Source organism: Eptatretus burgeri, chromosome 3 (assembly GCF_056783735.1).
Source record: "Eptatretus burgeri isolate ZD-2024b chromosome 3, Ebu_testis_v1, whole genome shotgun sequence".
NCBI lineage: Eukaryota > Metazoa > Chordata > Myxini > Myxiniformes > Myxinidae > Eptatretus > Eptatretus burgeri.
In genome coordinates this window covers 127,379,523-127,405,009 of record NC_140963.1, presented here as the reverse complement: position 1 = coordinate 127,405,009, position 25,487 = coordinate 127,379,523, and the positions used below count along the sequence as shown (strand labels likewise).

The 25,487-nt window shown below is 41.2% G+C and overlaps 1 protein-coding gene across 23 annotated transcripts in view; it reads right to left on the bottom strand.

The window, feature by feature from the left end:
• LOC147030935 (semaphorin-6B-like) overlaps positions 1 to 25,487 on the bottom strand; it is a 768,963-nt gene that overhangs the window by 17,210 nt on the left and 726,266 nt on the right. For 17 of the 23 annotated variants that reach the window (XM_085875514.1, XM_085875517.1, XM_085875513.1 and 14 more), the window contains 6 exons: positions 24,824 to 24,955; positions 24,451 to 24,525; positions 18,870 to 18,925; positions 17,181 to 17,222; positions 11,996 to 12,139; positions 11,612 to 11,674 (listed from right to left, as the gene is read on the bottom strand). In XM_085875514.1, the coding sequence (XP_085731640.1) occupies positions 11,612 to 11,674; positions 11,996 to 12,139; positions 17,181 to 17,222; positions 18,870 to 18,925; positions 24,451 to 24,525; positions 24,824 to 24,955 (512 nt within the window). The remainder of the gene's footprint in view (positions 1 to 11,611; positions 11,675 to 11,995; positions 12,140 to 17,180; positions 17,223 to 18,869; positions 18,926 to 24,450; positions 24,526 to 24,823; positions 24,956 to 25,487) is intronic. The other 6 variants (XM_085875519.1, XM_085875502.1, XM_085875501.1 and 3 more) reach the window with 5 other exon arrangements.

The window sequence follows — 25,487 nt, the reverse complement described above, 5'->3', positions numbered from 1 at the left end:
GAACAGTTGGTAACTAATGGAAGTTGTGTATGGTAAGTCAGTTAATTACTTTTACACTCAGCTCATAAAAGAAAGAAAAAACAAGAACTCATTGAGAGCACTGGAGGCGCAATATTTTTGTGTTCATTGCGTCTTTTTCTCCATTACAATTCATCATGGTATTCGAACCATCATGTTTATTTTGGTTATAATTAATGGATTGATTAAAGACTAGATTCTTTTGGTATTGATTTGTAGTCAACAGCTTAAGTTTGTTTTGAAATTGTTTGAATTTAGATTCGTTATCAGTTGAAGGTTGATGAAAAATTTTTTATACAACCTCATTTTGTGCTTGATTGATTTTGGCAGCACATCAGTCATCCAGTGTTCAGTTTAATATCGTTCTGTTTTGGAATTACAAATTGGGAAACCTTTATTACATAAGTCTCGCAAAGTCTGCACTTTTGGAACAGCAGTAAAATTAAAAACCAGAATGATTGGTTATATCACAGTCAGGTACACCATTGGTTATTGAGAACTTGTATTGATTGATTGATATATTATCAATCACTGTAGCGATGGACCTCGTGACATGAGGTGATCCATAAATTAAAGAGACAAAAGTTACTGAGAATTTAATCGAAATAATATATTAAGTTGAGGTACTTACATAATATTGAAGGAGGGTCCATGTTATTAAATTGATCGATAGATTGGTCAATATTATATATTAGGAATCATAAGTTAACTGTGAGGGAAAATCAATATATGGGGGAAATCAGCATGGTATTTATCTTAACCATAATGCAGAAATAGAAAGAATGGCTAGACCAAACACCAATTATGAAATCAATTCACGGAAATAGGAATTGCGTCATGTATTGTAATTGAATTGCTCTCACTGATTAATACCTGGTGCTGGCCTAACTGTAATTGAAGTAAAATGCCTTCATATTTGGTAAAAAGAAAAGAAACAAACTCAAATGAGCTAAGATCCTCGTCCTCTTAAGGATGACGTCATAAAAACGAATATGACGTCATTGTGATGTATCAGGTTTGCGATAAATTATCTGTGCTAATGCCCGGCTTGATTCCCGCAAACAAAATTCAAACAGCTTGCCTAGTTTTGGAGATAATGGTACAGGCGATTTCCATTAGCGGCGATATTATGACGTCAACTTTTTTTCTAGGAAGAATTTCCAAAATCGGAGATGGTTACTGCCTGCGCGTGGGCATTCTGCATATACATGGCAAGTTTCACCAAGATCCGATGAAAACTCTGGGTTGTGAAACAAAAAAAACTCAAAAAATCGGAATTACGTCATAAAAATTGATATGACGTCATAGTGATGCATCATATTTGCGGTAATTCATCTCTGCTAATGCCCTGTTCGATTCCCGCAAAAAGAATTCAAAAAGCTTGCCTAGTTTCGGAGATAATTTTTTTGGTGATTTCCATTAGCGGAGATAGTTTGACGTCATAATTTTTTTCTCGGAGGAATTTTCAAAATCGGAGATGGTTACTGTCTGCACAAAGTATTTTTACATATATACGCCAAGTTTCAGGAAGTTTCGATGAAAACTGTAGGCTGTGAAACAAAAAAGTCCACAAGAAGAAGATGAAGAACAACAACGTACGTGAGTAAGACTTACACATCCTCCACGAGGATCTAAAAAGGTAAACCAGAATCATGCCTCGTACAGAGGCATTAGCATGTGAAATGAACGTTAAGTCGGTCAGAGTGTAATAATTAAATTATTGAAAATCATGCAATGGACGCCACAAGCAGGATTAAAATATTACCTATTTTATTTGTTCCCTGATTAATTGGACAGATGCGTGATTTTTGATTAAGAGGTACTTAGTGTACGTTTACTTAAGTCAGTTAAGGTATTTCTAACACTGACTTGACCATCTTTCCTCAATACGGAAGTGCTAAGTTAGCTAGAAAAAAAGAAAAAAAAAGGAAAAATGGCAGCAGCTTTGGAACTGCTTGTGAATGAAACTTAAAGAAAAAAAAAAGAAGAAACCAACGTTCATAATTATTATACACATGATGGAGTATTTTTCTAGACGAGAAGGAATCGTTGGAGGATGGTGGACACAAATGTTGATTGCAAATTGGAACCCTGATAAATACTGCTGCCCTTTCTACATGGAAATAGCAAATGAGATGATTGTTTTTTGAGTATGAATACAACTGAGATTTCTTTATACTGTATTTTAGTCAGTCGTTTAGGTATGAAGAAGAAAAAAAGGAAAGAAAAGGTAAAATTTTGATATAACATGTAATGTACGTCAGATGTTTAATCTTGATTTTGTTTGTTTTGGAGTGTTGAGAGCAGTTGAGCTATGCAGTATACAATTTCGTCTAATGAAGCTTTGGAAGAACTTACACCGAAAGATTGGATGATGGGGAGATTGGGTGATTGGGCATTCAACACATGATCATGACACGACCCCCTTCCTGAGGAGATAAGATGAGCATGTTGGAGAGAAGAAAAAAAAAACACTGAAGAGAAGGTTGGACAAGTCAAACCCCAGCAAGGCAAAGACTTAACTTCACCATTGCATGGTGCCTGCCTGGGGGAACGACCCTGACCACACTCGCAAATTGCTGCTCTGCAGATGCATTGTGAACTTGCTGTGGTTGCACAATGCACAACGAAGGCCCTGAAGGTCCATTTGGTGAGTCATCTGCAACGTGCGTTCAATTGTGCGGGTGGGGTTCGTGGAGCCATCATGGCTGCCTCCAACATGCATGGCTTGCTTGGTGAATCAAACCTGATTGCACGAACTGCTGCTACGAGGCCCCAAACTCTGCTGGGGCTGGATCTCTGGGTCACATCTCGAGTCCTCTTCGTCTCCTTCAAACCAGTGTCATCTGCAACCCAATGTTGGGCCCAAGCTCGTACCTGCCAAAATCTGCCTTCTCTGTAGCTCAAGGAGTGCCAAGACTGTGTTTCCTGTTGGGTGTTGCTCTATCTACACCCTCACCCGCTTATCTTCTGGCCTCGGGTAGCACGTCTTTTCGATTTGTGACACCTGCTGATGAGCAGGCCATGAAATAAATGGAAACAGTCACTAGCCTGGCTGGGACACGATTGAAATGGTCGTTGTCCAGCATTCTTCTCCAATGAGCACTCACAGCCATTGTTGATTGAACTTGTGTTCGGGATATCTTTTCTCCTCTAGGAATGGGGTATGATGATCATGTGTAATATGATTTTTTTTTTCCTGATCAGAAAAAGGGGGGAATGTGGAAGAATAATAACTATATTCATGTATTCTCAATTATATTCACTTGTTGAATTGTTGCTGGTACTTTATAAATTTAATTTTTGTACTGTGGTTGAATTGGCTGTCAGTAATATTTCCCTTTTCCCAACAGTCTTTTTGACCTACATATTGATAAAAGGAATATCTTACTATGAAAAAAAAGGTCTTGCTCACTGCATAGAAACAAGGTGACCTGGTTGTTAACACAGCAAACATTTCCCATGAGTGTCATTCTCCCCTCCCACCCAAAGTGGCCCCGTATTGCAGTTCTGAGTTCTTTTGCCTAATGCCTATCAGCTCATCCCAGAGTTGAATTGCCAAATGTCTCACCCTCCCATTTTTTGGATGTCAAATTGTGTATAAGAGGGATTACTTCAGGCTTCTGTTTCAGTGAATCATTGAATGTTCTTCGTCCGTATATACGAAATTAAAAGATTCCCCTTTGGTATGCTGATCCAACTTGTGGAAAATTGAGTTCTTTTCCACCACACTCGACAATAGTCTGGAGGCAGTGATGTAGGGATTGTTATGTGACAGCAATACTGTTTGCTCTTCTCTAAACCAACATCATCCGTACATTGCTTTTTTAAAATTCAGTATCAATATTTTTATTCACTAGTAATATCCTGAATTGCTTAAAAAAATTACTATTAATAGTGATAGACATCCACAACCATCCTTGACCATGTTGTGGACTGTCAGCCAAGTTCCTCACTTTTTTGTCTTCCACCTTCACCTTTTCACCTTTATTACCTCTGCCATTGAAGGTGGATGGAGGTTATTTTCACACCTGTCTGTCTGTTTTTGAACAAAATATCTCAAAATGTTGTAGACGGATTTGGATGAAATTTGGTGGAGAACTTGAGGATGTGACAAGGACGAAATGATTAGATTTTGGTGAAGATCCGAATCCGGATCTGAATCTGAGAATTTTTTCAGTGATTTTTCATCATTGAGAGATTGGGCCAAAAACCACATATTGCACGATATTTCAAAAAGTAATGGATGGATTTGGACGAAACTTGGTGGGCACTTTGGATATGTAACAAGGAAGAATTGATTCGATTATGGTGAAGATCCAAATCCAGATCCGGATCAGAGAATTAAAAAACAAGGACAAATGTGTCCAAGAGCAGCGTCCTTAAGGTTTTGTCGGCTAAAAAATAAATAAATAAATAAAAAACAACAACAACAACTTCTGATATTTCGTCACGTGCCTTGATTAAGCCAATAGCGAGACCAGTCATAGTGTATTTACATATTTACGAAATATAGTGTATTTACGAAATAAATAATGTATTTACGAATTTACAATGCATTAAAGGGAATAATCTTTAAATAGTAACGTGAACTTTTCGAAACTTTAAAGCAAATGTCCGAATATATTTAAAAGTTCATGATAGACGCTCTCAAAAGGCACCATCAATGCGAGGATGTATACAAGTGTTTAGTATTTAAGGAGATCCGGATCGTGTATATAAAAGAGCTGAGTCCTAATATAAAGGTTTTGTCTTCACAAAGGGCGGAGGAGCTCCTTGTGAGCCAACGGCCATCCATATCTAGTGCCCAACTGGGTCTGCGGACGTCCTCCTGCAGTTGGGTCACTTCTTTTTGGAGGTTGGTGGCAGGATTTGCACTCCGGCCACCGTAAAACCCTTCATTCCGCAAAACGCAAAAACGCAAAAAAATCTGAAAACCCACTCCGTGGGAGTACCTCCTGTGCAGCTTCCCTTCGCAGGGCAGCTCACCGGATGACGGGATTGGGGCAAAGCCTTCGGGACCCCCAATCTTTGATGATAGGAGGGAAACCACGGGGTAACATCCCTGGGTCAGATTGCGGGAGAGTGTGTCGGAGTGGTGCTGAGGTGTCGTCCACCAGACGGCGGTCTCCTTGGGTTAACCTGAGGCGGTCCCTTCGGGAGGGTGCCTGGAATGTCCTATCCCTAAGAGAGGATGATCACCTGTCTCTGTTATCATCTGAGCTCAAGCGTTTGGACATCGGGATTGCAGCTCTCTCTGAGGTTCGGAGACCGGATTGCGGCGAGATAATGGTGGGTGGTTACACCTACTATTGGTCTGGTCGCTCTGATGGTTACCATACCCAAGGAGTTGCTGTAGCTGTGTCCAATAAGCTGACCCCAATGATAATTGAGGTAACACCGGTCAACGAGCGTATTATGAGATTAAGGATTCGTCACTCCTTAGGTGTCATTTCCCTGGTCTCTGTTTATGCTCCGACTGAGGCGAGTGATCTCACCGTGAAGGATGCATTCTACGCCACACTCGAGTCTGTGGTTGATCAGTGCCCCAGACGAGATACACTTCTAGTCTTGGGGGATTTCAATGCATCGACTGGAACTGATAGGGATGGTTATGAGATGTGTGTTGGTCCCCATGGGTCAGGAACTATGAACCAGAATAGCACTAAGTTCCTTGACTTTGCAAGAAGTCATGGACTTAGGGTGGCTGGTTCATGGTTTCAGCGCCCACAAGCTCATCGCTGGACTTGGTATTCCAACGCTGGCGGTGTGGCAAAGGAGATTGACCATGTCCTCATTGACGGTCGTTGGAGGATGATCCAGAACTGCAGGGTCTACCGGAGTGCTCAGTTCCTCAATACTGACCACAGGCTTGTTGTAGCAACTCTAAAGCTGCACCTTAAATCCTGGAGAATGGTACCATCCCAGCCGAGGCTGGATGTTGCCAAGCTCAGGGATGAGAGAGTAGCTGAGGAGTTTGCGAACAGGCTGAGTGGACACTTGGGGGTCTGGGTGCTTTGGGGGGTCCTGAAGAGTTGTGGAGCGCCTTCAAGACCACCGTACTTGATGTTGCCGGTGGATGCCTTGGAGCTCACCGCAGGGCAAAGAAGAATTTTGTCTCTCAAGGGACACTGGATACCATTGACCAGAGTCGCAGGGCCAGGCTGAATGGCAGAGCTGAGCTGTTCAGGGAGCTGAGGCGTAAAACTGTACGTGCACTGAGGGTGGACAAGGAGGCCTATGTGCGAGGAATCTGTGAGGGGGTAGAGCATCACCTGTGGACAGGTGATTCTCGTCCCGCTTACAGGGGAATTCGCGCATTACGTTCATCCAAGCCCATCCCTCGGAGCACTGCAGTTCGAGCAGAAAGTGATAGGCTCTTGACAGAGGAGTCTGAAGTGAAGGCCCGCTGGGCCGGTTACTTTGAGCGGTTGTACCGGGCTGATCCCCCAGCTGTCGAGTTGGACGTCAAGGGTGTTACAATCCCTGTTGCTGACCCTCGAATCAACTGTGTTCCACCTTCGCTTGTGGAAACACGGGCTGCGGTGAACCAGTTGAAACGGGGCAAAGCTCCAGGGATCTGTGGCATCCATGCCGAACTTCTCAAGGCTGGTGGAAATGCTGCACTCGTGTCGTTGCATGCAGTTTTGTGCTCTGCCTGGAACACAGGCATCATCCCAACTGACTGGAAGAGGGGCCTTGTTGTCCCTCTCTGGAAAGGGAAGGGTGATCGCCAAGACTGCAACAACTACCGAGGGGTGACACTGCTCTCAGTGCCAGGCAAGGTCTTTGCTCGGATAATTCTTGATAGGGTTCGCCACCATCTGCTTGAGCACCAGCGTCCAGAGCAGTCAGGCTTTACACCAAAGAGGTCAACGATTGACCGTATCCTTGCACTTCGTGTCCTCACTGAACGCAGACGAGAGTTTCGGCAGGGGCTGCTTGCAGCCTATGTTGATCTCTGTAAAGCGTTCGATTCAGTGACTCGGGATGTCCTCTGGAGGATTCTTGGTCTTCGTGGGGTGCCACCATAACTGATCGATCTGATGTCTGAACTCTACTCTGCTACTGAGAGTGCTGTGAAGTGTGGTGGTACAATCTCTGACTTATTTCCAGTTGTTACTGGAGTTCGTCAGGGATGTGTACTTGCCCCCACACTTTTCAGCACTTGTATGGACTGGATTTTAGGGAGGATGTCGGAGAGATCAAGTTGCGGTGCATCGTTTGGGAATGTCAAGATCTCGGACCTTGATTTTGCTGATGATGCAGTCATCTTTGCGGAGACTTTAGACATCCTCTTGGGGGCCCTCGAGGTGCTGAAAGAGGAGTCGGAGCCGTTGGGATTACGGGTTTCTTGGGTCAAAACTAAGATCCAGGCTTTCGGTGACATCTTGGATCCTGCTGTCCTGTCTGTGTCTGTTTGTGGTGAGGATGTTGAGTTCGTGGAGAGATTCACTTACCTTGGCAGTGATATTCATGTCTCTGCTGGCTGCGAGTCAGAGGTCAATAGACGTCTGGGTCAGGCCTGGGGAGTCATGGATTCACTGGATCATGGGGTGTGGCGCTGCCGGTATCTGTGCGGGTGGACGAAAGTCCGAGTCTTCAGGTCCTTGGTACTTCCAGTCTTGCTCTATGGGTGCGAGACTTGGACTCTGACCAAGGATCTGAGACGGAGACTTAATTCCTTTGGTACCAGGTCTCTTCGGAGAATCCTTGGCTATCGCTGGTCGGATTTTGTGTCCAACGAACGGTTGCTGAGAGAGACTCGGATGAGATTTGTTACTTGCATAGTCCGTGAGCGTCAGTTGCGGCTGTATGGACATGTGGCTCGTTTTCCTGACGCTGATCCTGCTCACCAGATTCTCTCAGCGAGGGAGTCTCATGAGTGGAGGAGGCCAGTGGGCCGACCACGTGCCTCATGGTTGCAACAGATTGACCATCATCTCAAGGAGATGGGGATGGGCCTGGCATCTTCCTGGGGGATGGCCAGACGGAGGCCCCTGAAGTACCGGCGGAAAGTGGACGCAGCGACGCGCTGTTCTGGCACATGCTCCCATACCTGACGCCGAGCGTTCTTAGAGCAGCGTTCGCTCCGCGAGACGCTGCTAAAAACTCATTTTTCACCATTGAGAGATACGGGCAAAAATGATATATTACAAGATATCTCAAAAAGGTGTGGATGGATTCGGACGAAACTTGGTGAATGAGTTGGTTTGGTGTCAAAAACAAGCCGATTAGATTTTAGCTCTGGTCCGAATCCAGATCCAGCCTATCAGTGGGATACAAAAGGCAAACAAATCAGTCTGGCCCTTCTAGTTTGCTATTAAAATCGTTTCCTCTGCAACCATTTGAGTGATTGACATGAAACTTTCAACATAGGAGTACCAACCCAATGGCAAATTTTATTTTTTTAATTCTTTACCAAAGTTACATGATGATCGGATGGAAAATGCAGTCAGCATTCCAAAGTCTGTTTTCTTCAGGCATGGGTTGCAGGGAGTTTTACATATCAGGAATAATCGACCTTGACCCCACTTCACTTGGCAGAATAATTTTTTTTTTACATTTAACTGAAGCTCATGAAAGAGCTTGGGACTAAAAAAGAATTAACCACAGCACTGTCCACACTTTTGATGTACCTATACATACAATCTGGTGCCTTTACTGTCTTACATTAGATAATGCCTAAATGTGTACCTAAAGCAGTAATACAGATATTTATATGTTTGCAATATAAATAATTTACTGCTGCTTTACAATTATTGTCACACATTTCTCCTGCTCGCTCTTCTATCGGAGCTCTCATTTAGTGAATATGTTTTTTTGCACAAATGTGACCTTCTGAAGTTTGAGAAACAAAGTCCTCAGCAACGTATACCAGCAATAGTTTCTCAAACTTCAGAAGCTAATATCCGGTGATTTCGATTTTCCCAATAACGTGTGTTGTAAAACTTCATCGTAAGATATCTCGGTCAGTTTATGACGGACCACCATGTATAATACACCGTTGTGAAGCTTATTTTATGGGCTTTCAAATTAACCCAATAACTCAATTTTGAATTTTTGCGACTTCCGACTGGTTTTGTACTGGAGGGTCACATATTTTCTCATAAAAGTCAAGATAAATAAACATTATGGTGGTACCTGCAAGCTGACTACACAGGAGAAAACCAAACTTCTTGTGCTGTCCATTGGGAAAAAGTGGGTCCTGACAGTACAGAGGGAGTTCAGGAATGAGTTCAATACCCCATGGGCCCTAAAGTGCAAGTCCATTTATCAAGTTTGTTTGTTGAGCAATTTCAGAATACAGGCCATGTGTATGGACTAAACATCATTGCAAGCCAACTGTGGGCTACAATAAAACCGTGTAGGATATTCGCCGCAGGGTGATTGACAGTGTATCGAAATAAATCATTGCATTGTCTGTCATTGGAGGTGGATGTGTCAAAAACGACAACCTGCATAATTTTAAAGGATTGAAACACATTTCAGTTTAAAAAAATCCAATTAAACAGAGAGCAACAGCTGTCGTTGAACCTTTGGTGAGATATTTTTGGGAATTTATGGAGGCTGATACTTCTGTTGTTGATGTGTTTTAGCATTCTGATGAGGAATACTTCTATTTGACTGGTGAGGTCACCAGACAGAATCTTCGATTTTGGGTGCTTGAAAACCCACAATAAATTTGTAAAACACCACTTCATCTCCAGGTGTTGGTCCAGTGCACCATTTCCAAACAGGAATTGATGTGGCTCAACTTTTGGGATGGTTACGTTGATGGGAATGGCAATTTGTGAATGCCACAGACATTATTCTTTGTCAAAATTGTGACATCAATGTTTTCTAAGGATATTCCAATGGTTTTAACAGGATGGGGTGGGTCCACACACCTTAGATATTGTCTTGGATTACCTCCATTCCTGACTCAGAGGCAGGGTTATCGCAAACCGCTTTTGTGCACGCTTGTCCCCTGACCATCGACAAGCTAATAGTTGAACTAATATGACCTCTTCGTGTAGGGGTTCTGAAGAAGGAAGTCTATAAGATTCTTGACAACCCGAAAAAAGCATTCCGGGATCGCAAATGCCCTCATAGCCGACAAAATTTGGGAAAAGTTACCTCCAACATGAACATACAGATAGATGTTATCGTTAATTGTAATGGTGGTGATACTGAATACGTACTCACATGAAACCAAACATTAGACTTGCCTCTTTATAGTAGTACCAGTTTTAAAGTTTGTGACATTAATAGTTTTTATGAATGAAGATGTGAAATCTTGGTGGTTCATCATCTGGAACACCCTGCAGGAGGTCACCGACATGACATACACACTCTGTGTGTAAAAAAAAAAAGGTTGAATAAATTGAAAGTAAGGAAAGAATAAGTGGTGTTTGGAGAGGGTGGAGGTGGGAAAGGTAATTTAGATTGCAGCATTTTGCCATCTTCAAATTTGGATAAACTGAAAAGCAAAACCCTAAAATGAAAAAAGAAGAGGAAAAAAGAAAAACACTGCAAGAATTAGGAACATGACAAGAAAGAAATGCAATAAGAATAATGAATAGACTTTCAAATTAAGGAGCTGAGAATATAAACAACGGTAGAGATAACCTTGGAGTTCATCTGCATATTGTGTTATAAACAAAGGACTTCAAATGAGAAAAGCAATGGAGGGAGCAGTCGGAAACCAAAGGGATGGTGGAGGAGTTAGAGAGGAGGGATGAAAAGAGAAAAGGAGTATGAGAGGAGAAATGAGGGGATGGGACGTGAAAAAAAAAGCACATATTGTGTATGCGATGTAATGTTAATGGCCCATAATAAAAGGTGGCAGCAAGATCATCGAGTTAAGGAGACATTGCGTTGGTGTGTGCATTTGTGTGCACGACAATGAGTATACAAAGAAACACGAGGCGAGGCATGAATGAGGAAAGGAGGATTGATGTCCAGGGGCACAATGGACGAGTGATGTAGAAAACATGCAAAACGGATAATGCGTATGAATCGTCCAAATTGTCAAAGCAAAAATTCATATGCAAATTCACAACAATAAAAACAGGGCCGCGCCTCGAGATAAAACAATAAACGTGACAAATGAGAGTTTCCCTTGAAGCTGGAGGCAATGTCTACCTTCAAAACACAATAAAGAGGGATAATAAGGAACGAAATGCTTCAAGTTTGCATAAATAAAGGTTTGCTTCTTGACAAAAACACTCCCATTTGACTCCACTTCAACCTCCAAGAGTAGAAATAAATCTCAAATAAAATGAAGCCCCTCAGAGAGGAGCACTTAGTGCCGGCACAGGTATTGGTGGTTATGATGTGTATGAAGTTGAGAAAGAGAAAGAGAAAGTTCGTGTTTTTGAAATGCAAGGCACCACCTCTAACTGCTCCTGAAAAAAAACAACAGGGAAGTTGGAATCTTTTAAATCTGGAATAATAAAGGAAGTCATACTTATGGTCCCTGTCCTTGCCACAAGAAGACTAAATGTTTTGGTCCACCAGCCGTGAACATAGTGCGGACTTGTTAAATGAAAAGCAGGATGATGGAAACTAAATGGATCATGGTATCAGGATGAGGGAATGCGATCGATACTTTTAAGCGAGATGCTTTTGAGAGCGATGCTCCATCTGTAAACAGGATGCATAAAGTGGATTGCTGCATGGAAGGGGAGTTATAGAAGTAAAGGGAAAGGAGCAAAAAAAGAGAAGAGTGAGGAGGAATAAAAAATTGTGCCTTTTTTATACAAAATACAGAGAAGGCTTCTAAAAGCAGAAAATATGCTTTGAGTAGAAATGAGATTTTTGGAGCGAAATTCTAGATTTGGGCATCGGGAGATAACTTTGATAGAAGAATGCCGGTCGTGAGCAAGAATCAAACTGTGTGTTGTGAAAGGGTTGAAGGAAGTAGAATGGTGACATGTCGATGTCAAAAACAAGCGTGAGAAATTTAATCCTTCAGATGCAGGGAAAGTCTTACCATGTGAGTGTGCATGTGACGATGAGTATGGGCCAGGGTGCCGGAGGACATGCAAGGGTTCAAGGGGAATCCGAGACCTGTTCAGACCTAGCACAGCTTGCCTTGGCCTAATTGATAGAGAGGTAGGTCTGAGGCTGCCAGCGACTGTTTTGGGTTTGGGAGTGAAGGCAATGAAAAGGAGAGGGGAGGGGGGGGGTAGGGGTGGTTGATGGGTAAGCAAGGCAAACACCGCACATGACCACACAAAAAGCATGGGGCTGCAGAGCATGAGCGGTAATAAAGCTCTATCTTTCACACATGGTGATGTCCAATTCTTCCAATACATCAATCATTCCCACATTAATTCCCTGCATCATCCCTCTAAAGTGGCTGCGAGCACCACGATCCTGGCTAACCGTGCTCATTGCTTCAGCCGCAAAAAAAAATACAGGACAATGGGGCCAATCTCTCAACAACATGATGACATGTTACAAGCACGAAGGAAATGTTTTCAATGAGGTTGTCATTGATGTTTTGTGATCTTCGATGATAAAAAGATTCTTCTCGACGAAATCTGGCAGATTCTTCTGGGGAGAAGAAACAAATTTTGATATCTCGATTTTCCGTTCCCCCCCCCCCTTAACCTTCTATTGCTTTTATAAAATATCCATTCACATTACTTTTCTTTGGAGTCTCATTTCCTATAATCCGACTTCAGCCTTCACCTTAAGAATCCCATTTATTTCCACGATTTTCTTCTTAACGTCAGCCTTCCCGTTTCTTTCCACCATGTTCTGTACAATTCCCGAAATGTGTGCTCCTTTTGTCCCCTATTTAATGTACATTTTTTTCATGTGACACACACTAACCTTCAAGTTAATTTTGTTGCGAGAAATAGGCGTCCACACGCATCCTTGACCAAGTTGTGGAACGTCGGCCGAGTCCCTCACTTTTTCACATTCATTGGTTCACGAGTCAGTAAGTGACCACTATATTCGTTATGGGTGTGTGTGTGTGTGTGTGTATGTGTGTGTGTGTGTGTCTGTCTGTCTGTCTGTCCCGAGCATAGCTCCGTGGGTTTTGATCTGATCCTGATAAAATTAGGGTGCGAGGTTTGTATCATGATCTAGTTGTGTTTTCCGGAGAATGGGTGTGCTGCGCCCATTATGGGCGGAGCCACGGCCAAAAAAACGCGTTTTTAGGGGGTAGCCGGTTTCAAGTTACATCTTCTCCGAGGGGGTTTGTCGAATCTCGCAAGGGTTTCGGTATTTGGTTAGCCCAATGGCACCTGCATAGCCCCACGGAGCTCGATTTTTCATTTTCATCCCAAGGTCAAGGTCACAAGGTCACGAACTTAGAAAATGTCAAAAAAAATCAATAAATTGGGCATCGAGCTCCGAGGGTTTTCAACTGTTTCGAATGAAAGTTGGTATGCAAGTTGTGCTCTTCGAGTACTACAACTTTCATCAATTACGTTTTTCCTGATTCCTGCCAGTTTGCCCGTGGCGTCCCCTCGAAGGTCAAAAAATAAAAAAGGCGAACCATGTACATTGCTCGTGAACCATCGCCGTCTCCAGACTTGTTCTCTTTTCAATTAGTTTTCTCCGTTTTTCGTTGTTTTTGTTTTATCAATGACTTCTCTTATCCATTCACTCATTACCTCCACCACCTAAGGTGGATGGAGGTCATGTTTTCACACCTGTCTGTTTGTTTGTCTGTCTTTCTGTCTGTGAGCAGGATGTCTCAAGAAGTTATAAATGCACAGATTCGGAAAAAAATTGATTAGATTTTGTGAAGATCTGGATGCAGATCCTAAAATCTTTAAAGTGATTCTTCACCATTGAGAGATTGGGACAAAAATGATATATATATATTTATATATGTATATATATATGTATATATATATGTATATATATATATGTATATGTATATGTATATGTATATGTATATGTATATGTATATATATATATATATATATATATATATATATATATATATATATGTATATGTATATGTATATATGTATATATATATATATATATGTATATATGTATATATATATATATATATATATATATATATGTATATATATATATATATATATATATATATATATATATATATATATATGTATATATATATATATATATATATATATATATATATATATATATATATATATATATATATATATATATATATATATATATATATGTATATATATATATATATATATATATATATATATATATATATATATCACGATATAGAGCACAATATCTCAAAAGTTTTGGATGCATTATGCCAAAACTTATACCTGTCAAACCACCCCCACCCATTCCAAAATTTTTACCTACACCACCAAAGGTGAAAGAGGTTATGTTATGTTTTCACCCCTTTCTATGCCTGGTGTTGGCTTAATGGTTAAGGTCGTGGGCTTGGGATCCTCGGGTCCTGAGTTCAAATCCCGCTCAGCTGTTGAATTAACACCAGGTGGGGTTGACTCTGCCTGTCATCCTTCCGAGGTCGGCAAAATGAGTGCCAGCATGCTGGTATACTGTGTCGGAGTGGCGACCCGTCCAGGATTGTTCCCAATAGCCAAGGAGACTGCTTCGGCGGCACCAACGCTCTGCACAGAGTATGGTCCAAATGGATGGACCCCTTTCTGTCTGTCTGTCTGTTACTTGCAAACTCGAAGATTTTCCAAGTATATTGGTCAGTCGATTTTGGGATTCTGTCTGTCTGTTTGTCTGTCTATCGCCTACAGGTCACAATTTCAAACCGATCTTCACGAAACTTCATCACATGGTGGAGTTTGTCAGAAGGAAGAAACCTATTGTTTTTGAGGTCAAAAGGTCAACAAAGACCCAAGGTCAACAACTTAGGTGAGATTTCTAAAATCCTCAATTTTCATCCGATTGACTTGAAATTTGAAGAGGATTTATATTTCAGGTCACTGAATTCAACCACCGATTGTTTTGGAGGTCAACATAGGCCGGATTTCTAAAATTGTCAATTTTCATCCAATTCACTTGAAATTTGAAGAGGAGTCGCTTATTTAGTCATTTAATTCAACCACCGATTATTTTTGTGTTAAAATTTGTTTTGTGGATTTTGCAAGTATCATGCTCTGTATGACGTCTTCTTCTTGTTTATCTGTTTGTTTGTTTGTGTGCAGGATATCTCAAAAAGTTGGAGACGGATTCGGATGAAACTTGGTGGATATGTTGGGTGTGTGGCAAGGACAAATTGTTTCGATTTTAGTGAAGATTCGAATCCGGATTTGGATACGAGAATTATTTAATTTTTTAAAGTGATTCTTCACCATTGAGAGATCGGGCTCAAAACGATGTGTAGCATGATATTTCAAAAATGTATTGGACCCGATATGTTCTCATGGATCAGGCATTGTGTGGCAGAGTTATGTGCTCGACCGAGTGCCCTTCTAGTTTATGTATCCATATTTTCCCCTCTTTGCATTGTCCTTTACCCCTCATCATTACCTGCATCCCTTGATTGTCCATGTCTGACTACTTTCTCCTTCCACCCTGCTGTTGGAGTTTTCCCCATTCTCCTGCTGTTCCCTTTGTTATGTTGTGTCCTGATTTGTTCTATGTCATCGCTCTTTCATGAGCCTAGAGCATGTATATGTATATTAAAACAAAACAAAACAAAAAACTTGGTCGATTAGTTGGGTAGGTAACAAGAATATACCAATTAGGTTCTGCTTAAGGCCCGGATGCAGATCCGGCCTATCAGTGGGATACAAAATATAAGCTGTTCAGCCTGGCGGAGGTATGCGCTCGACTGAGTGCCGTTCTAATATTTCTTCAGGTATGATTTTTATTGCACACTGCTATAAATGAATGCACAGATGTGCAATTTACTGAGATCTCCCAAATCATTGTCAGTTGTGGTGTGTCTAGAACTGGAAGTTAATGTCCAAAATGATGTACACTGTATGTGTCTCTGAAAGTCTCCTGGTTAAAGTGTTAAAAAAACGGAGGAAATTATTATTTGGCCGTGACATTGAATGTATTTGTCATTGCTTCCTTCATCAAATCCATACAGGTACGCAGTTCTTCATTCTTTAATCCAGAAAAGTTCTTCATGCTATCATAATTGTCCAAATCCGATGACTGATGTTCGGTTCCTCATTAACTTCTGGTATGTTCAGGTTCATTCGGTTTGCTAATTAAGTTCCAAATTTTTCTTAATCATCCAGTTGGTTACTTTAGTGACTGCGTAAATTCAGACATGCAAAAACTGATAATTGTATTAATAACTGCAGATTGAAATGTTGTCGTCATCCAATTTTCAGAAATTACACCAGTGGGAAATGACACCGTAAAACGAGTCCTTGAAGGCAACAAGATAAAAACGTCAATGTCGAACGTGACAGACATGACAATGAACAGAAGCCACAATGAATCATAATGGCCTGACCCAGTTAATTACTGTGTGCTAACATTGCAACGACTCATTCCGAGCCAAATAAGAAAAGAGTTGTAGCTGTTGATTCAAGGATGTACGTTTCAATGCCTGGGACAATGATGAAAACAGTCACTTAGTTGTTTCTATATGACGAGTCAAAGCAGACATGCATCTTGAATGCAGCAATTTGGTTTTCTGTGGCAATCTGACACAGGACTTGCATAAATGACCTTGTTAACAATAAAATACAGTAATTTTTTTTTTTTTTACTTTCTTCATTAAATCAAGGTCGAACTTCAGCTCGTGGTGCAGAATGAAGGAATGCACAAAATTTAATTGGAAACTGAAATGCAAAGAAAAAGTTAAGCCTGAGGTTAACGCAAGCTTTGCAACAGGGTCGATGAACCAACACAAAAGAGAGCTCTGAAGGTTTTCTTTAAAGATGGATAAATGTTTTGCTTAAGACGATTCGGCTTCAAGTTATACTCGTAGGCTGCAGTTTGGTGTGAACCGATACTACATCAGGTGGAAAACTGCTGTAATATGGCTTCATGTGGAGCGATCTGGAACTAAAATGTAAGGGAGGCTTTCAGAATGTTTCTGGGCAGGAGGCATGGAGTTAGAACTGTTGCCTTGTCTGGCAGGCTGCAGCCAATTACACACTGTTCATTTTGCCGACTTGTAATATTGGTGGCATGTGGGCTGTTGGCAGCCACTGATACAACATATACATAACCACAACATAAATGTGAGAAGCAAAAACAAGGCAAACCCAAGGCTGGAAGCACCGGGGGGGCTGGCTTCGACACAACTTCTGAGGGAGGGGAGAAAAAAAGATAGGACAGGGAACGAAAACAAACAAAAAGCGGAAAGCAAATAAATAAAGCAAAAGAGCAAAATAAATGAACAAAAGCATTCATTGCAAATGATTAATCCACAGTCAAAAAAGCATGCAACATTAAGTTTGGGAAGTGAGGAACATTGACTTGTAGTTCCTTCGGCGATGGACACATTGTATCGACTTCTTTATGTTCTAAAGGACAAATCAGGCTGGTTTTCCGGCTTGATCACTGCCGACAAGGCATCGACGCAATCAGGCATAATATAGACACAATGACATTGACCATGTACGCATTTGATTGTGCGTCAACCAGTCTCAAGGGCAAGAGATCAATGGCATCGCCCCTTCCACAGGATCCATTGTTCAAAACAAAAACAAAAAAATGCAATGCAATCATGAAGTAAACATTGATAATTTCCATACAGGAAGTGGTAATAAGGTAAAATTTTGAATTCAAGAGATTAAAGGAAAATCACAAGACCAACTCATTTATGTTATGATACTGCTCAATGTTCCACACCAGTCTATACACAGATTTGAGGTGTGTGTGTGTGTGTGTGTGTGTGTGTGTGTGTGTGTGTGTGTGTGTGTGTGTGTGTGTGTGTGTGTGTGTGTATGTTGGTTCTGATTTGACGGCCACACCTTTTGACCCATGGGGCTCAAACTTGCATGAAGAGTGTCCACTCTGCCAGGAGAGCTCCTGCCCCAACCCCCACCCTATCACCCCCTTACTCTGGATGTTTCTTCTGATTTTACAGTCACATCCTTTGACACATGGTGAACAGATTTTATTTCAAGTGTTCACTCTCCCCAGGATGATTTTGCACTATGACCTCCCCCACCTCAACACCCCAAACCTCCCACAGCCTCACCAATTTCCATCCTCACCCCCAAACTTCGGTGCACCTGGGCAACCAAGTATCTCCTCCACTCCACTACCCCCTCCACATCCCCCTCCCGCCCCCGATCCAACCCACTTCCCTCCCACTTACTCAGATTTTCCAGGCGTAGAACGGGGACTTCAGCTCGTTTAAAATAATTCCAACTGAATTGTAATTATTAGCATACATTCTCATGATTAAAATGAATAATCTTTATGATTGATTTTGATAAGGAAATAGCAAAAAATATAAGACAAATACAAAAACGTGGATTTTGGAAAACGTGAAGGGGGAAAAAAACCCAGCAGAATTCATCTCAAAGACTTGGTTTACAGTTTCATCATTGTTGTTAATATTTTGGTGCATTTTCAGACCAACCAATTAGCATTGTTAAAATGAACAGCATGTATTTGTCTCAGCGTGCATTGTGCATCCGACTTACAAAACATAGGGTTTTATGTTTTGCCTGATTGTGGAACAGGCGCGTCTTGCATCATCATGGGTGCCAACATGATGTCAGTCACCTGTTGATGGCGAATTCGAATCTGTTGCATGTGATGATGACGCATGGAATCATTTGGACAAATAGCCATTAATACGGGTTAACTCGGCATCTGTTTGGATTTTAATGTATCGAAGGGTGAAGTGAAAGAAGCAATAACTTATTGGTCTTGTGGGTGAAGTCAGAAAGGCTGATCAAGAGGAAGAGGTAGAGAAAATAATTTCAAACCACTCTTACCTGGACACCGAGTCATCCGTGAAAGTTCTTTGCTCTCCAGTTCTTGTTCATAGCCTCTGCAACCAATTAGCACATGAAAAATATGTCACATCATACTTAACCAAAATTTATGCTTGAAGACAACCGCAAAAAAAGCATATTAAAGTGGTAAATGTTATGACACAAAGATAGCGTCCTTACATATGCATTGTCGCCTCTGTTCTCTTCGCAGTGTAATAGAATCCAAATAAAAACTGTCATAGTGATATGCTTGCAGGCAGGGAATGGCATTGCCCTCTTGGAGGGAGTATTTAGCCAGATGCCCTGCCTGCTTGCACTCGTTTGTGGACATGAAAAATATGATGGTGGGTTTCAAAAACGATGATACTGTGTCATGGTATCCTTGCCAAATTCCAAGTTTTTGACCTGAAGTATTGTTTGGAAGGAAATGAAAAAAAACAATCACCTTAGTGTCTTCCTTTCCCTTGCAATCAACTGTTTTGACAGCAACTACTCTCCATCAGAAATGTTCACATTGTATAGTGCCCAGAAATCATTAAATACAGAATTTCACAAAGGTATTGGCCAGAAATCTTTAAATGTGGAATTTCACATTGGTCATGCCCAGAAATCTACACATGTGGAATATCACATTGGTCGTGCCCAGAAATCTTAAAATGTGGATTTTCACATTGGTCGTTGCCAGAAATCTTTACATGTGGATTTTCACATTGGTGGTGCCCAGAAATCTCGACACGTGGATTTTCACATTGGTGGTGCCTAGAAATCTCGACACGTGGATTTTCACATTGGTGGTGCCCAGAAATCTTTACATGTGGATTTTCACATTGGTGGTGCCCAGAAATCTTTACATGTGGATTGTCACATTGGTCGTTGCCAGAAATCTTTAAATGTGGATTTTCACATTGGTCGTTGCCAGAAATCTTTAAATGTGGAATTTCACATTGGTCGTGCCCAGAAATCTACACATGTGGAATATCACAATGGTCGTGCCAAGAAATCTTAAAATGTGGATTTTCACATTGGTGGTGCCCAGAAATCTCGACACGTGGATTTTCACATTGGTCGTGCCCAGAAATCTTTACATGTGGATTTTCACATTGCTGGTGCCCAGAAATCTCGACACGTGGATTTTGACATTGGTCGTGCCCAGAAATCTTTACATGTGGATTTTCACATTGGTCATGCCCAGAAATCTCGACACGTGGATTTTCACATTGGTGGTGCCTAGAAATCTTTACATGTGGATTTTCACATTGGTGGTGCCCAGAAATCATGACATGTGGATTTTCACATTGGTGGTGCCCAGAAATCTCTACACGTGGATTTTCACATTGGCCGTGCCCAGTAATCATTACATGTGGATTTTCACATTGGTCATGCCCAGAAATCTTTAAATGTGGATTTTCACATTGGTCGTGCCCAGAAATCTTTACATGTGGAATTTCATATTGGTTGTGCCAAGGAATCTTTAAATATGGAATTTTACATTCGTCTTGCCCAGAATAAACTATAAAGTATTTTTTTTAATCTTCCAAAGATGTACACTCACTGACAGAGTGATGAAAATATCATTTGATTTTGCTTCTGGCATAACTATGATAGGATAAGTTGGTGTAGATCCTCCAAATGAATCCTTAACCACACATTAGCAATGCTGATATGATAACAATAAAGCACCAGAGCTCATAAGGATGAGAGTTTGACCAACAAATGCCTTGTTGGAAAGGATTATCAGATACCAAAGATTTTACTGCATGATGCCTTTGCGCTGCCTCGGTCCAAGCTCATCAAAATTGCCTCCACAGCAGGCCCAAGTGCAGCCTTTCCCAAAGATTACAAAGATCAACATGTTTCATAATCTGTACGTAAAAACAAAGACGTACAATGTCGCTAAAGCTGGTTATTCATTCGGATTGTTGGAGGAGGAATATACCATTTGGAAGAGGTCAACTATGCATGCATGGCAATTATAATAGCCTTACAGAGGGTCAAGGAAATGTATACCTTTATTGGAAACTGTGAAATTCCTTTAATAATAACCGACTGTGTGTATAACCTGACACTGATGTATTATATAGAAAGGAAAAAATATTGACTCAATGAGTGCAATATGTTTTCTCAATCAGCCATTTTGTCATTGTGGGTTTTACTGAACATCTCGTCAGAATGTGCATTGCTGTGACATTTTCCTCAGCAATAATAATAATAATCTCGACACATGTTAAAATAACTATATCACGAATTATCATTATGAACATGTTTGCCATAATGTTTGTCCTCAAAGAAAATGATCACACTTAAGTGGGAGTCATGGAAATGTTTCAGCAGCAGCTCAAGCAATTTACGAATGACAAATAATGCTTTGATCGTTATACTGTTATACTGTAAAACCAACACCTACACATTCATTGCTCAAGCTCAAAAAACTGGACAATGACCATGGATCTGAGTGCTGCTGCACACTTAGTCCCAACCTAACAGTATCTAAGACTCATTGTGGAGCATGCCCATAAATTACATGCAGGACAGGGCCATAAGGAGACATGAACATGCACAGATTACCTGATGCACCCTCTCCTAACCCAGACAAATTGATATGAGTTTCAAAAAAACCCCAGATATGCATTCGGAAATCTAATCGGCTTGTTCTTGTCACCTACTCAACTGATCCACTAAGTTTTGTCATACTCCATCGATACCTTTTTGAGATATTGTGCTATGTAACGCTTTTGGCCCTACATCTCAATGATGAAGAATCATTAAAAAAAATATCCATATCCAGATCTGGATATTCACAAAAATCTCATCAATCCTCAACACACACCCAGATGTTTAAGTTTCGTCCACAGCCATTCATCATTCTGAGATTTCCTGCTTAAAGACAGAGAAACGGACATACAGGTGTGAAAACATAACCTCCATCCACCTTCGCTGGTGGAAGTAATAAATATTGCAGTCAGGGAAAGGTTGAAATTTCAATGTAGTTTGTCTTAGCAGTGTATTTCGGGGCCTTTCCAAAGGGAATTCACTGACTGCCCATTAGCTCTCCCCTGCCCCCTTTTCCCACCACCGTTCCTCAGAAATTGATTCAAGGAAACAAGTGAGAATGGACCATGTGCCACACTATGCATTTGCAACCTGCAATGAGGAATGAATATCGATAATGTGACCACGTCAAAATCTCGCGATAGATATCAACCTGCCCACCTCGTGATGCACCTCTCACACACGAGTTGTCGTCCAGTGCTCAAACCCAAGTGATGTCTGAAAGTGTCAGCAACATCTCCAAGAGGAAGCTAATTATGACTGCCATCCGGAACAAAATTCCAAATTCCTGCTCAAATATAAATTGGTAATTGCATCGGCGGTGCAGCCAAGTTCCGAGCAATGACACAAAACAGCTGCACACAAATCAATGAATGAATCGTGAAACAACTACTTTCCAGGAAGCCTTTCTGGAAATAGATGTAACACTGGCATTCCAGGAAAGGTGAGGAAATGTCAAGTCACAGAATATTGATGGAAGAAGTTTGTGCAAGAGATGCACGACACATGGAAGGAAAGGGAATATTGTTGTTCATTACCTCCGCCACCGAAGGAGGATGGGGGTTATGTTTTCACCCCCTGTCTGTTCATCTGTGTGTCTGTCTGTCTGTCTGTGAGCACAATATCTCGAAAAGTTAGACAGATTCAGACGAAACTGGATGTACAGGTTGGTTGTGTGACAAGGACAAATTGATTCGATCTTGGTGAAGATCCGAACCCAGATCAGGATACGAGAATATTTAAATTTCTTCATAATTGAGATGGGGCCAAAACCGATATATAGCATATTTCAAGACATTATGGAAGGATTATGACAAAACTTGGTGGTTAAGTTGTGTAGGTGACAAGAATAAGCCGATTAGATTTTGGTTCAGGTCCAAATGCACATCCTTCTTATCAGTAGGATACAAAACGTAAACTGGCAGAGGTATGCGTTCTACCGAGGGCCATTCTAGTTTTATTTAAGACGAGCATGGATCAGCTCGCTACGCTCGCCTCTCCACCAGTCGTTGCAGAGATTGACGTCACAGATTTGTTGTGTTGTCATGATTTACACCAATCATTATACAAACATTTATTTTGTACAAATTTATTTGTAATATTGGTGATATATTTATTTGAAATATAAAAAGGTCCAAGTGGTCTAAATGGTCAAGGTTCTCAGCTGTCTAATCGGTCTGAAGGGTGTAATGGGTCAAGATGGTGTTAAGGTCAAAGGGGTCGAAAGGGTCTTTTGGGTCCTCAGGGTATTTTTGTCTTCGGTGTCTTTTGGATCCTCGTGGTTTTTGGGTCCTCATGGTCTTAAGGGTTTTTGGAGTTTTAAAGGGTCTTCAATGGTCAAAGTGGTCTCAGCAGTCCAAAGGGTCAAAAAGTACATTCCAGTAGTACGTAAATGATAGACTGTGTGTGACGTCAAGGTGAAATAGACATTTGTGTAGTCTGCAAGCAATGTTCAAACAGGACGTGATTAATAGGCATATAGTCTTCCTGGACTGACTAAGTGATGGACGGATGGACAGCTTCATGGACGGACCATGCTTTTCGTTTTTATATAGACAGAGATGAGAAGAGATTGAGTCTTGGTGTGGTTAAATAAGGTTGTTTGAACTCCATTCTGCAAATGATCAGAGTTAAGGGATTTAGCAGTTGAAATATGTTCAAGCATCAACTGATTGGGAAGAAGACAAATGGAATTATAGTTTAGAGACAGAATGGGAGAGAGCGATCATCAGAAAACTAATAAATGGGATTTTTAGAGTTACAAAGAAGGTGTTTGATGAAAAGGAGGAACACGTTGGGTGAGATTACGGAGGCTTGAACAACTCTCAGCAAGGCTTGTGAAACCAGATTCTCTCAGCGAGGGAGCCTCATGAGTGGAGGAGGCCAATTGGCTGACCACGTGCCTCGTGGTTGCAGAAGGTTGCTCAGCATCTCGAGGAGATGGGGATGGGCCAGGCACCTGCCTGGGGGTTGGGCAGACGGAAGCCACTGGAGTATTGAGAGATTGGGCCAAAAAAGCGGAAAGTGTATGCAGCGACGTGCTGCTCCGGCACATGCTCCCATACCTGACCTGCCCTGACCTGCACAACTCCAAGTTAAAGTGGAAGAAAAGATCCATGAAATGCCATTAAAATTTATCATTACATCAACATACAAAGCTTGTCAAAGAACGATAACATTATCATCATAATTTAAGTTGAAGCAAAGTCTCACGGTTTCTTAAAGAAAACCCCCTCCATGATTAATCACGAGAGAAGTTTTGTTTTTTTTAAAAAATGGGCCAGACTGATTCATGTCATGAGGAATGAGATTCTGACTTTAAGAACAAAGAAAATGAACGAACAAAGGATTTAATTTAACTGCAAGTAAATAAAAAAGTAAACAAAGCTATCTTAATTTGAGTGTTAGTTTGTTAATCAAGTCTCCAGCTCGTGTTTTCTTGAAGAAAGGTTTTGCACATGCGAAGTCACCATTCCTCACATTTCACTGTTGTACACCAAAAAAGGATAAGGAAAACTACAATTACACTTACTGAGCACGATGTGGCAACCGAATGCATACACGACCTCTCCAGCCACAGTAAGGGTCACGAGCAGACAAGCAGGCTCTGACAAAGCAAACAAACATGTTGGAAACACATGTGAATAACGTACATAAAGTGAGCTGCGAACAAATGGCTTGTTTGTGCAGAGAGTGTGCAGCATGCAAAACGGGTGCACAGTGCATGGCGAGCTTAAGAGTGAATGATTGAACGGTGCATGGTGAATTGAGAGTACACAGAGTATCGAGAGTGCATAGCGAAAGGAGAGAGCATAGCACGTCAGCATCCATAAAAATAAAAAAAACCCAAACCCCAAAAGTGCACACGGCCTTCAACATGAGGATGAAAATGAAAATTTGATCACCTGCGGCAGGTGTACAAATGACAACGGCTCAATGGCAAGTGTAGCACACAGGTCCTGAAGGCTACGTAGAGTGTGTGGCCTTCTGTGTCCAACTCGAGGCCCAACACCTGATGCTCATCTGGTTCACCACATCTGAAAGCATTAAAACAAATTAACAAATTAAGAAATAACTGTGAATATCTTCATGCATTCTTTTCTAAGTATGCTTATAACAATCACGTCAAGAATGAGCACTTTGAATACATAAAATAAAATAAAAATTGTTGTGAGGATGGGAGGGTGACAACTTTACATTGGCAACTTTTTGTGCCATCAATCGCACAGTTATTGTGATCAGTGTCAAAGAATGACTTTAACATAACACAAGTCTGAAGACGACGATGGTTCACGAGCAGTATTTGACGATGTAGATTGTTTCAGAAGTCAAGGATGAGACAATGTGATAATGTTTGACCAAGTTATAAAAATGATCAACATGATGTGGTACGAGTGACAGGTTATTAGCTGCAAAATGTCGAAGACCCGGTTTCGTTCAACAACTTTCAAAATTTGACCTTTGCATAACCTTTAAAGGTCACAAAACAATGTTGTGGACATTAAAAATAAAGAAACAGGATACGTGCTATAGCTTATTGGAGTTAGCTCGTCGAAGAAGGTCGAAAAC